Consider the following 14,002-nt stretch of genomic DNA (forward strand, 5'->3'; position numbering starts at 1 on the left):
ATATCTTACTTGTGCCTGTGAGCGGTTTATGAAGGCTACATCCTGTCTCCCACACCTGAAGCCAATCATGTCCTAATTAACATGTAGCAGCTTGATTGTCTTGTTAGCGCTTCAGGCCATTACAACGGACCCAGGGTTATCAGGTCTAGTTTGACCTTGACTTTACAATAGAAGTGAATTTGGAGAAATAGCAGAGTTGCAGATCGCAGCTGTCTATATGCAAGCCATGCATAACCTACATGTGATATACTTTTCATCACCAATGCTACTCGTCACTTTTTGGCTTCAAGTGGTAGTGATATGTTGCGATGTGGTCAATGAGCAAGGAAGGTCCATCTCATGTCTATCCTACCTAGAAAGTGATGGATTGTATAGATTATGAAATGTTTACTACACATGTATGTATGTTTGAATGTATGCACAGTATTCATGCACGACAGCTTGGGATGCCGCGCGCATTTGGACAGAGCTGTGGTGCACGCAGCAGTGTTTTAATCCAAAATACAGTAACTCAGCGCGTGATAAGGTTCTCATCAAATCGAGATGAAGTGATGTCACACTATGACATTCTGCACAGCAAGGTGGCACCCAAACAAGGAGGTAGGGGTTTGGAGAATTATGCGTACAAGCTTATACCGCTACCACATCGATGGCGCCTCGGTGAAAGACAGAGACCGCTTGAGTCGTGCAGTGTTTCATTTCATAGAAATGAAGTGGAAACCGGAAGTGTGGACACCGCACAAGCTAATCTCTGGCTGCGGATTTTATATTATTATTTGGGAAACGACACTCGCACGATGGGACTTTCAGACTGCTCACTAAAACGCAAGTTCAAAAAGAAACGGCGCAGATGCAAAAGAAAAGGTAGGTGGACATTGATTTATATATATATCCATTTGATATATATGTTACAACCATTTAATTCGGAATAGTTTTAAAAAGCCATGTCAACACAGTGTACAGTTGACTAACTTTCTCCACTTTCTTTTAGAAGCAATAGAAAATCATACAGAGGTTGGTAAGAAGATAGACTATTTCTCACATGATGCACTTTGTTTGATACTGTTATTTAAACGCGTTCTCTCATCACCATGACAGCCCTGACAATCATATGTATAATATTTGGCTGCTAAATGTACTCCTACAGTAATATATTTGAATATGTCCTAATTATCCCAGACATTGAGACAGTGTGTAAAACTGCACAAGTTAGAAGATATATTTTTAAAAATCGGTGTTCAGCCACATGACCACTTGTATGTCTTGAATATCAAATAAAATATTTTCACGCACAACAATGTTGCTTAAATAGCTTTATTTTCATTCTCCTTTTGAGATTTCTATACAGGTTTAGCACGTTTGTCTTCAGATATTGTGATGGTATTCTTTGATGTGATGCAATCACTTTACAGTAGAGAAAATGGCTTTTGCCGTGCACTGCGCAACAATGTGCGCGTCACAGTGCTCAAGATGACATGCATTCAAGCATCTAGATAGAAACGTTCTGCATCAATCTCAATTTATTTGACACCAATCTATACTCCGCCGTAACCTCTTTTAATAGCACTTTCTGTTTTTAAGTAGCATTCATTGTTCTTTGTCAGGTACGTATCTCTCACATTACTAAAGCGGACTTTTTTTTTTTTACTCCTGTGTAAAATTATGTTCGAGCTAAACATAACATATGTTCTTATTCTGTAGGATTGCAATGGATGGCGACCTGCCCAATAAAGCCTTATACTCAGTGGGAAAGGCACAGTTTCTGGCCGAGGTAAGTTTGTTTTGTTGAATCATTCAATGAAACATATTTTTGCCAAAATCAACAATATTTACTGTTTTATTACTGTACTAATGGAGAACTCTATATTGCAGAAAAAGCTCATGAGACACTTCCTTCTCATGAAGGACCAGGACAAAGTCCCGTCCAACATCACCCTAAACGACATGAAGGACTGGCTGATGGCTGGAAGGGTCTTCCTGGAGGAGTAAGTTAAGCTTTGGTGCTCAGAAATAGATACTACTCAGGAATAGATACTTACCAGAAATAGTCAACTGCTTGCTACACTGTAACCTATTCTTCAATTATAGATAGTACAATTCACTCTAAAAGTTAGAAACTAGATGTCCAGTTAATAATATGATGTATATTGTGATTCATTGATAGATAGAGAGAGAGATCTTACATATAATTTTTTTTATAGGTTTCCTGACTTCCCTTTGAAAGCTGAGTTAAGGGAGCTCTATATGGCTGAAGTGGTAAGGATGAAAGCATAGTAGGCCTACATACATATTCACAGAAAATCACTGAGATGAGTTTAATGTTGTAGAGTAAGCAGTAACATTTACAATAGTATGTCGGTCTATATTCAACTTAATTAAATGATGGACCAGTGTCACATTTCCCTTACTATTTAAATGTTGAAACTGACATAATGATGTTTTTCCAGGCCTGGAATGGACAGAGGCTCCTCTGTCTGGAGAAGATGGAGAAGGAGCTCTGCAGAGAGCAGCACCTCTCTAGGCAGTTCTACAGAATAGTATGTATCACCACATCCTGTTGTCTGCTCCTGGAACACCAGACAAACCTTGGTTGAGTTAACTCACTCTTTCTCTCTCTCTCTCTCCCATCTCTTTCTCTCTTATAAAGATAACCACAGAGGGGCTGCAGATGTTCTTAGAGAAGCTCCGCCCGGCAGCAGAAATGGGTGCGAGTAAGATCCTCCTCTCTGTCTTCTCCGGGTTGCAAAACTCCATCGTGGCTGGGCCCAAGAGGGACAAGAGACACGGGAAGAGAGGCCAGGTTTTCACTCTGCAGGCCATCCTCAGGTCTACCAAAAAGGACCTCATCCCAGAGGTGGTGAGGTTATCATTAAAGCATCTCCTAGAGGACGGGCCAGTGGGGAACAGTTTTCAGCAGTCTGATAGGGCCATGATGAAGGCCAGAAAGGGTGCTGCCGTCCAGGAGATCTGTGGGCTGGTCGCCCGAGCCGCAACAAAGTACTTGCGGCAGTATGGCGACGACCCACCGCCTTAAGCAAGGACATGTCACAGGACATGGTGAGGGTGGTCTTCAGAAAATTCCCCTGGGCCCAGGGGGTGAACTCAACAGAAGTGAGTTGGACAAGATCCTCTGCTCTTTCCCCTGGATTGAGGCAGTAGAGGGGATTGGGCAAGGCCTTCTCCACCACTCCCAAGTCTCCGGTCTTGTCCAGAGCATTTTGTCTGAGCTGTACCGCATTACAGGCTCTGGTCACGGCCAAGTGTCTGGTGGTGCTTCAGCTCACACAAGCATGTGTGGGCTTTACCAGTAACCCTGGACCACGCCTGGCCACTGTGGTAAGAAATACGAGCCATCTGAAATGCTCTTTTTGATTTTGTTTAATGCTGGTCCATTATATTGTATCTGTGATATGTTATATTTAATCAATTGTAAATACAGGTACAATACAGGCACATGATAATCATAATTTATGTTGTATAGGTTTAGTGTGCTCTGAGATTGCTACGGGGTGTGTGCTTTTAATTATGCTTAGACCTAATCACTCTGTCTGTTTACAGTCCATAGAGGAGACCAGTGCCATTTCCACATCAGTGAATGCAGTTAGTGAAGCCTCCACCACCATCAGAGAGATTGAGGCAGAGATGGCGCCCATTATTGACCAGGCCTCAATAGACACCAAGGTGGAGGACTCCACCACCATCAGAGAGATAGAGGCAGAGATGGCCAGTCTCAATGACCAGGCCTCTATGGACACCAAGGTGGAGGACTCCACCACCAAGATTAACGAGCAAGAGCTTCTGCTGACTGCTCAGGCACATACTGAGAAGGTTCTCAGGCTGTCCATCCAGCAGATTGTCCAGGAGGACAGGATGGCAGTTCAGCAGAATGCTTTGGAGGAGCTGGTCCAGGTCAGTCTGAAGACCCAGGCTGACCTCAACACCATGGACCTCCCTGAAGAGGAGCTAGAACCACGCCTGGCCACTGTGGTAAGAAATAAGAGCCATCTGAAATGCTCTATTTAATTGTTTAGTGCTGGTCCATTATATTGACTTTTTAAATCTTAAACTTGTTTTCTTTTGTAGTTGAAATGTATTATGATACTGGATGTATATTTATATAATTGTGGACAGTACAGCATATACATCATAATCATCATTCATGTTATATATGTTTGGTGTACTCCATGAACCAACTACAGAATGAGTTTTAAAGTGATGCTTTACTCTGTCTGTTTACAGTCCATTGAGGAGAGCAGTGACAATGCCATGTCAGTGGACTCGGTTGCTGAGGACTCCTCTACCATCAGCGAGACTGAGCCACATATGGCTTGCCTGGGTGACCAGTCCTCTGACAACACCAAGGTGGAGCTGGAACAGCTCCTTCAGAAGACTGCCCAGGTAGAGGTGAGCAGGTCTATCCAGCTGGCTATAGACCAGATCAAAAGGGAAAGTAAGCAGTTGGACCCAAAGATGGAGATTCAACTCACAGAGGAGGAATCACACATTACCCTGGAATGTGTCCTCCCAGCGATGACTCCACAGCTCCCTAAGGTAATGAATGAATGAATAAATTAATTAATAGATGGAGTTTTTCCTACTCTTATACTGTTCTATTATCTTTGTTTACAGCCTTCTGGGTTTATGACGATGGTGTGCAGCATTGGAGAGGAAGCTGAAAGCTGCAGTGAGTTGGCTGAATGCAGTGGAGTTGCAGCTGAATGCAGTGGAGTTGCAGCTAAATGCAGTGGAGTTGCAGCTGAACTCAGTGGAGTGGTTCTGGTAAGCAATAAATATCAAATTGAATTACATCATGAAGATGAAATACAATACAGTTTTTCCTACTCTTATACTGTTCATTGTCTTTGTTTACAGCCTGCTGGGCTCATGACACTGGCGAGCAGCACTGAGGCAGCTGAATGCTGCGTTGAAGCAGTAGAACACTGCGGTGGTGAGTACTTGACAACTTGACAATTTACTTAGTAGGCGGCCTAATATATCATGACGAGAAATTAGTCTTATTCAACAGACACACTTTTGACATGTTTAACCTCTGTGTCAAGAGTGATTTTAAAGGATGGACACCTGAAAAAATACACTCCAAAAGCGTTGTAATTTCTGAATGGTGAAACCAATATCCATGCAATCAGCCATCAAATAAAAGCTGAGAATCTCGTTCTATAACCTCAAAGTAATTGTTTCATTGTCGAGGGTAGAGCCAAAAGAAGAGAAAATGCTTCACTGTCCCACTGTCAGTATGTCCACAGACATAAAAAATAATACATGGCAGCACAGTGGTTGAATTTGGCTTCCACTTTTTATTGTTTGTAGGTTTTCCTAAAAGCTGTACCTCATAGCACATATTCAAAAACAAAGCACACATCAAGATTTCAAATTCATGATTGTAACAGCAGCCAGGAATCTCTGGCTTCATCATATTCCATAGTCTTACACATTGACACAAATCAGCATGATGCTGATATCACACTCTACTGTACAGTGTGTCCAGCTTAAGGAAAACTAAAACAGCAATGACAAGTATAAGAAATGGTTGTACTTCACATGAATTGGCTGGCTCACGTTGACCTAAAAGGACACTGAGACCTGAATTTAATGGCTCTGCCATATTTCTTTACCACTTAAGAATGCTGAGAATCCATTTCGAATGCTGTCCAGTTTTTACCTTTACTGAAATAGTGCCACTGTAGAATTACATTCAGAATTGATCACGTTTCATAATCCAACTCTCCTCTCCACCCACTCTCACACATTGTATGTTAGTTGTTTGTATTTAACCACACAGTCAACAGCATTTGCCTCACTATTTCAGTCCTCATAGATCAAAGAATAGATTAAAAGTTCTAAAAGGCCTTTGGGCTGCTAGAGTTTCATAATGTAGATCAACAAAACACTAATCAATATATCAATACTCACACACACTTTTTCTACAACATTGGAAAAAAACACTTTAGCTACAACCTTTGTATGCAGTATCAAAACAGATTGACAATTAAAAGAATCATCTTAATCTTTTGGCACAATTTTGTCTCTTTTTTTTTTCTCTTGTCTTTGAAACACTCATACAAGACACATATAAAACTCTCCCTCTGACTTGCCTCTGCTACACTCTTTGAAGAAGAAAAAAAAAAAGGTTCTTACGTTTACTAGAACCAAAAAGGGTTCTTCGACTTGACCCTGTGGGAAAACTCTTTGAAGATCCCTTTTTGGTTCCATGTAGTACCCTCTGTGGAAAAGGGTTCTACCACAGGGACAGCCAAAGCATCCTTTTGGGAACTTTTTTTTCGAAGAGTGTATGTTTAGGAGCTACAGAGTGCCAGAGGATATCCGAAGGTACTATAACCTCAGCATGAAGGTATGATGCGAGTATCACTTATGATATATAGACAGGGATGGGATGGAGAACTCATACTGTATTTCTTTTTTTCTTTCTTTGTGAGTTTGTATGGGTTTGTCTATGATTGCCCTTTGATTTGAAAAATAATTGCATTTTAGTAAAGAGCCCTGTGCTTTTGAGAGACATTCAAGGCTACAAGTGCCCCAGTCTAAACACCCTCACTTGCTCTACCTTTTCTTCTGCAGTGTTGAGGTCACGGGGGGGGGGTGTCACCGTTTGACCTATCAGAACAGAGCAATTCTTGTACTTTCTCTATGTACTGTAATATGACATACTGTATATTGCACATTTTGTCTGGAGGGGGGACGACTGTAAGGGACGTAATAATGGTCCTCTGTGGCTCAGTTGGTAGACATAGTGCTAACAATGCTTAGTTTGGGGGTTCGATGCAGTCGCTTTGGATAAAAGCGTGTGCTAAATGGCATATGTTAAGTAATAACAAACCAACCATATGAAGTAAACTATTGGGCCAATCTCTATAGCTACCACCCTTCCTTTCATCATCCAAAAGGGAATTCAATATGTTTCTGTAATAATCGCTCAGGACTTCTCTACTTTTCTAAATCATTCAATTAAGGTAAGACATGTTTGGCAGCAAGTTTCCTCATCTTTAAAAGGCAAAGAGACATTCCTATGAGCCCAAAATGCAACCTTAGTACCCATACAGTGGGCCTACACCCACTCTCACTCAGCATAACCTACTCTTGTGTACCTATACACATCTTAACACAACACACCAACCATCTGCCTATCCCCGCTCCTCCCAAAACAGCTGTCTGTGGGAGTCTACAACAGGTAGGTTAGAGTGACTGCTGTGAGTGTGTTTGATTGGCTCCTGTGAAATGTGTTGGGATAAAATGTATATGACGTAAATACTGTATATATTTTTAATAAAATTACTACTTTCTTTGAGGTACCTTCTGCACTAACATTGTTTTCCTATTCTAGCTCATCTTTGTTAATCTGGAGTTGATCACCTCAGAAATACAGTATATGATGGTTTAATCTGGAGGCTCCCCCTTTTATTTTGATTCCAGGTCATTCCTTTATTATTTAAACCTCTGGTTTAACAGGTTATGTATGACCTGAGCAAATGAAAAAAAAACACGGTACAATTGAAACATTCTGCTTCTCATCAGTACTCATTCAGTCCAAATTAATATAAACATTTGCTACAGAACCAATCAACATCTTCCATAATCTCAAATAGATAATGCAAATGCTTTGATCAAAACTGTGAATATGGAATAAACCTACATTATATTAGAGATAGATTAGGAACTCTATTTGGCTTTCTCTCTTCAATATCTTTTAAACCCAGCATGACATTTGAAATGATATATTCTGAGTCAGGATGGAGAACAATCAACACCTTTTCTTTTCTAACATCACAAGAATTTGAATGACACTACTCTTCATTTAGGCCTACACAGCTCTGGTAATGACGAACAGCCAGAGCCATCATTTCCTATCGTCCTGATCGTGCACCATAACCGTAGAAGTGTGTGTGTGTGTGTGTGTGTGTGTGATAGAGAACACGTATTCCCCAGTTATTGTCCTTGGGGACTTTAACAATCACGCAGTTCCCTGCGCGGCTCTGGGACTGTCTGACCACGCTCTTATTCATCTGATCCCAGCATACAGGCAGAAACTAAAACTGTCTAACTTTCTTTTGCAAGTCGCTTTGGATAAATGTGACTGCTAAATGTCAAAAATGTAAATTTAAGGGAATAATAACTCCATAGCCTAAACGCATATTAATATTGTTAAACTCCATGAAATGTTTTTCTGAATCAGTGATATAATGGTAGATTAACAGTGCCTCAATGCTTATCTATGGTTAGTTGGCTACACATGCATCGTGCCAGGTCTGTAAAAATAAAACAAACACCACAGTTTTGTATAAATGGCACTATGACATCACACAAAGGGCACCGTGACGTCACAACATTTTACACTATAAATATGGCTGAAAGTGACACATTTCTACACCACTCCCTGAACTCAATGTCTGCTCTGGAGATCCTAGTCCTAGTCGACCAAACCTGGCCGTTTGCTGTCTATCCTCTTGGTGAGAATGACCTTCTGCCATCTGAGGCTCAGTCCCCTGAGCTATGTATGCCTGGGTCTGTTCCTAAATCTAAACTGTCCTTCTGGACAATAGTTAAACGTTGCTTTAAAAACAAGAAGGCAACGGTACGTCCTGTGAACGAAGATGAGGAGATGCCCAAGGGCTGCTGCTTCCCATACTGGGGACTTTTGAAATTGCAGCTCCTCAGAAAATAAAAAAATAATAATCTGAAAATGTTCTTGTTTATGTATTTCTTTCATAGTAGGTTTAGACAGATAGGAGGAGGATAATAATAATAATAATAATAATAATAATAATAATAATAATAACAATGATAATAACAATAATAAAAAATATAATAAACTTTATTTAAAAAGCACCTTTAGCAAAAAATTTAACTAGATAAACAGTAAAACACAACACATTCATTTTTCAGTTAAAGGCTAGTCTATAAACATGAGTTTTAAGAAGAGATTTAAAAGAGAATACTGATCTTGCTAGCCTAATATCCTCATACATAGATGGGCTAAGTGTCTGACTGGTCATTTTCCATAACCTATAAGTGTTGCCCACAACACCTGTCCTGAGCCCCACCCAACACACACACACACACACACACACACACATATACACACACCCACACCCACCCCACCCCTGGCCCTTTTCCACCACGTCCCCCTCCTGCTCTATTAAAGCCAGGTCAGCCAAGGCAGCAGCAGCAACAGACAGGCCAGGAGGTCTCTCTATCTGACCAGTGTAAACACACTCAATCAAGCCTGTACGTTGGAGATGACACACACACACTCACACTGTGTCTCTCACTTCAACCTTTGAACATGACAGCTCCTGGTCAATGTGGATATACTCTTGTTTACCTTTAATTCATCACAGACAAACTGTTGGCTTTCACTTTCTCATGGTCCTCATACTGCATCATATCTCCTCAGAAGACACCTATCCTTCAGTGGGAGGCTGGTGGAGGTAGAAATCAGAGGACGGGGTCATTGAATGGAATGAGGAATGGTATAGGTGTGTTTGATACCATTCCTTATTCCATTCTATGCATTACAATGAGCCTGTCCTCCAATTTCTACCTCCACCAGCCTCCCCTGGTGTGTATGTTGTAGGAATGTCTACAGTATTCTGCAGTTTTCTGACTGAGTTTTATCCAGGACAATAATTATACGACTTGTGAGACACCTCAGGCCTTTAGGACCGCTACTCTGAGCTTCATGAGACATGAGAGGTATAACATCCTCTAGGGATTGTAGTTCTTAAAGTTGTAGTCCCTTTCAAACACAGGGAGTAGTTGCAGACAAGCACGCACGCATGTACGTACGCACGCACACACACACCCACCCACCCCCCCAGCCCCCTCACCCCACACACACATGCACACACACGCACACATACGCACATATACGCACACATACACACACACATTCACATATCTCCTGTGGAGCAGTGGTGGTATCTGGAGCAACAGCTTGCCCTTTCAGGATGTGTCCCAGCAGACAGAGGCAGACAGGCAGGGTGTGTTGGTGTCCTCAACTGACAACATGAAGAGGCCTCTGGTATAATTGGGAACCCTGTCCACCTTGATGCTTTTATCACTGTTTCATCTATCACTCTGCATACCAGGATAGCATATACAGGTACTGTATACAACAGGTGAGGTTGGTGGAGGTAGACATTGGAGGACAGGCTCATTGTCATGCATGGAACGGAATGAGGAATGGTATGGTAACATCATTCCTGATTCCATTCCATGCGTGACAATGATCCCGTCCTCCGATTTCTACCTCCACCAGCCTCCCCCACCCTGGTATGTGGTGGGTGTCTACGAGAAGGTAGCCTGTTGGTTGTTGTTGGTCGTCACAGAGATCACATCAACTGTATACAACCTTTTCACCGCCGGGTCCATCAGCAGCATCAGCATTGTCTCTTCAACAGGATGGACAAAGGGTCTATTCACCAGACATCCACAGTAGGACAGTGAAACGGTCATCTGTCATTCATTAGGAGTGTGTTTGATACCATTGCTCATTCCATCCTCCGATTTCTACCTCCACTAGCCTCCCCTGGTACAGTATACACTCTTACAGAAAGAGGGTTCCGAAAGGGTTATTCGGCTGTCCCCCTCTCCCACGGACAGTTCTACCTGGAACCCAAAAGGGGTCTTTCAAGGGTTCTGTCACAGGGACAGACAACAACCCAAAAGGGTAGCCGGTGGAACTTTCATTGTTGTGAGTGAATAGTACTTAAAGGTGCAATTCGTTTTTTTTTGCATCCAAATGGCTGGCCACATCTCCTTTTGTTATGAAGAGTTCTTAAAGCTTTTCTTCACAGTCAATGCTACTCAAGAGCTTAGGATAAAATTCCCCGCAAAAACTTTGCCAAGCAAGGCTCTGAGAAGGAAAATTTGGAACAGATGTTGCTAAACATAAGCACTGAATTTAATCTCACACAGATATGTGAAGACAAACAGCTTTCCTCTATCACCCCGTAGACCTCGCATGTAAATGGTGTCAGGAAAAAAGTGGTCGATTGGTTGATAGTTTCTACGTATTTACTGCTGGTCCACAAACACCTTACATGGTAGCATAAACATCTAAAAGTGAGACTTCTTCCTTGGATTGAATGTGTGAATAATTACTCACATCTTATTTCCTGTGTTTGTGCTTTTCTCATCTTATCTTGCTGAATTTGTCTCGTATGTCAAAACAAGATTCGTTTTGAACATCAGAGGGGAACTTTATTTTATCAAGAGCCAACATGTACGCAAACACACACATACACGCATGCAGGCACCCGAGCACACGAACACTTACAAAAAAGAAAACGCTAAATGGCTCTGTTGTAGCAGACTGAACGTCTGGGCATGGACGTCTCGCTAATACTTCTGACGACCAAATAAATGTTTGTGCTCTTGAGATCATCTCAAACTCTATTAGATCATTGTTTTTTACTCTTTCAGTCCTTCAGTTCTTTTAACTCATCTACAGGCCTCACTTGTTCTCTGCTTTGACTGTCTTAAACTCCCAGGACTGTTTTACTTGTTATCCTCTTATGATTTGTCTCGTTGTCTTTGAATTGTTTTTATTCATATTCCTGTAAAGTGCATCGTGCTGCATCCGTGCGTGAAATGTGTTCTAAAAATAAAGTTGGATTTGATTCTATTTGATCTGATTGAATAGACTCAACAACTATGAACTATGAACAGTGACGCACATTCTCTGTATCAGTGGAGGAAGTTGGCCTGTGACCAGGCCTGATAGCACGACGATATAAAAGAGTACAAATGATCCTCAAGTCAAACGGATAAGACAATGTTTGGATATTGTAAGGCTATCTAAAGTGGTTTCCGTTGAGCCTCGTGGACCTCCGCATTTCATGTGAACTGGACACACACACACCCATCCCACACACGCACACACCCATCCCACACACACTCCACCACGCTGGCCCTTTCCCACCGGCATCTCCCCAGATTCTCTGCCAGCTTGGCCTGTCTTTGTCTGGGGGTGTGAAGCGTTGAAGGCTCCCTGGCCCTGGTCCATTTCCATCACCATGCTCTTATCATGGCTAACATGACCTCATGTTCTGTTGAAATGTATTTTCAGCGGTAAAGTGAAGGCCCTGCTGAAGATAGTATGTTGTGTGTGTATGTGTGTGGGATGGGAGTGTGTGTGTGTGTGTGGGGGGGAGTGAAGAGTTCAAGGAATGTTAGAATTTGCTGGAAATTATATTTGATATGTGCTACTTTAGGTTTAATCTTAGATCAAAGGTGCCTCTCTTAAAAAGCAAATGCACGGCCCCTCCCAAGCTCTGTTTTGTGGGGGAATATTGTAATGCATTCCTCCGTGTGTGTGGTGTGTGTGTGTGTGTGTGTGTGTGTGTGTGTGTGTGCGTGTGTGTGTGTACAGTATGAGCTGTACCTTTAAGGTGGTGTTCTGCCTCACGGCCCAACACACTGTTCTAATGCATTACTGTCAGTGTTTGTGCTTAGAGAGGCCAACCACTAAAGAGCCTCATGTTATGACTACGTTAAACATGGTGGTTCATGGGACATTGAGTAATGAACATTGAAATATGACTACTGGGACTCAGGCTGTCTTGTTTGGTTCCCATCCACACTGTGTAGGAGATCCCTGGTGTGAAACACGCGCACACACGCACGCACGCACGCACATGCATATGCACACCTCTTGTTCTGCCTTTGACTGACTCTCTCTGTCTCTCTGTGTTTGTCTCTCTCTCACGCACACAGTCAACACTGGGCCACCAGAGGTTACAAATTACAGCAAACCATAATCCACTCAGATGGCTGCTGCTATTTTGGGTGTGTGTGTGTGTGTGTGTGTGTGTGTGTGTGTGTGTGTGTGCGTGTGCGTGTGTGAGACGGATCCATTGAAGTCATCCTAGTCACAAGTTTGTTGGATTTCAAACCATACTGAGACACAGGTCAACAGGTGGCAAATATTTATTATATTTCAAATGCCTGAAATACCATTGTGGGGGGACATGCAGCGTTCGGCCTGTAGAGGGAGCTACAGGACCGTGGCCGGGGTTGTGTCGGCGAGACATTTGTTGCACACCTGCTGCGAATTAAGTCTCGCCGGCGAATGTTTAAGATGTGTGTGCTTCTGCCATTTCAGAAGGCGAGGTGGGCTGGGAACGACAGGAGTGGCTTCCGAGACAGACGACTGAAAAGTCGCAGGAACTGTGAGACGGGCTGAAAAGCCGCTAGAACTGTGAGACGGGCTGAAAAGCCGCTAGAACTTTGAGACGGGCTGAAAAGCCGATAAAGTGAATGGTTGTGATAATAAACGGGACAAAATCCCTCACTACGATACTGCGTCTGCCTCTGTGTACAACGGACTTCGTTACATTGGCGCCCAACCTGGGACACAGAGGGAAGGCAGAATGGAGGCGTTAGCAGCGGCAATGTCGAGGATAGCGCTGGTCCTCGAGCAGCAGACGGCCCTGTAGCAGACCCAGCAGACGACGCTGGAGGAACTAACGGCGGCGAGGATCACCGACAGGGCCCTCCTTCAGGACTTCACCAGGGTCGGCGGGCCGGCGCCGGGGACCGGAGCGGCACCAGGTCCCCCCAAGGTCCAGTACCACCGCCCCCAGGACCTCCAGACCGCCGTCGGACAGGCCGAGTACCATCTCTCCCTCCCACCGCGGGGGCCACAACGACCAACCCCGGCCCCGCGGCAAGGGGGGGGGGGGCCAACGCCCAGCCGGGGGAGCAGAAGGAGAGAGGCCGGCGCCCGCCCCGAGGACGAGATGGCAGGGGCGCACCCATCCGGAACCAACCCCGGCCCCACAGGGAGCACCTCGAGCGACAGGGGGGGTGTGTTGGCGGTGCGGACGGCCGGGCCACGTGCAGGCCGAGTGTCGGGCGATGGACGTGGGACGGGTCGTCCGCATCGGCGACATACCGGGCCCTCCCCCCGGACCAGGAGCGGCGTATCGTATTCCGGTAAGGATACAACATGATACGCACCAGG

At 43.7% G+C, this 14,002-nt stretch overlaps 2 protein-coding genes across 2 annotated transcripts; both read left to right on the top strand.

Annotated features, from left to right (window-relative positions):
• The first annotated feature begins 773 nt into the window (after nt 1–773).
• Nucleotides 774–3,649, top strand: LOC310824193 (uncharacterized protein). The gene is made up of 7 exons (XM_083697003.1): nt 774–864; nt 1,702–1,771; nt 1,873–1,985; nt 2,202–2,256; nt 2,448–2,537; nt 2,648–3,336; nt 3,559–3,649. Exons 1-6 carry the CDS (start codon nt 851–853, stop codon nt 3,032–3,034), a joined length of 729 nt encoding a protein of 242 aa, XP_083553129.1. The 5' UTR covers nt 774–850; the 3' UTR covers nt 3,035–3,336; nt 3,559–3,649.
• Nucleotides 3,043–13,271, top strand: LOC310824169 (uncharacterized protein; the record flags this gene model as incomplete). The annotated part of the gene is made up of 7 exons (XM_083696982.1): nt 3,043–3,111; nt 3,244–3,336; nt 3,559–3,987; nt 4,240–4,551; nt 4,630–4,779; nt 4,873–4,948; nt 13,142–13,271. The coding sequence occupies 7 exons, from the start codon at nt 3,043–3,045 to the stop codon at nt 13,210–13,212; spliced, it is 1,200 nt and encodes a 399-aa protein (XP_083553108.1). The 3' UTR covers nt 13,213–13,271.
• Nucleotides 13,272–14,002: the final 731 nt, after the last annotated feature.

Source organism: Argentina silus (assembly GCF_951799395.1).
Source record: "Argentina silus genome assembly, chromosome: Y".
NCBI lineage: Eukaryota > Metazoa > Chordata > Actinopteri > Argentiniformes > Argentinidae > Argentina > Argentina silus.

What these genes read in the sequence shown, in the direction of transcription:
- LOC310824193 (XM_083697003.1), top strand. An exon ending in GGAAGGGTCTTCCTGGAGGA is followed by an intron (nt 1,986 to 2,201) that starts GTAAGTTAAGCT and finishes TTTTTTTTATAG; the next exon opens with GTTTCCTGACTTCCCTTTGA. An exon ending in CTAGGCAGTTCTACAGAATA is followed by an intron (nt 2,538 to 2,647) that starts GTATGTATCACC and finishes TCTCTTATAAAG; the next exon opens with ATAACCACAGAGGGGCTGCA.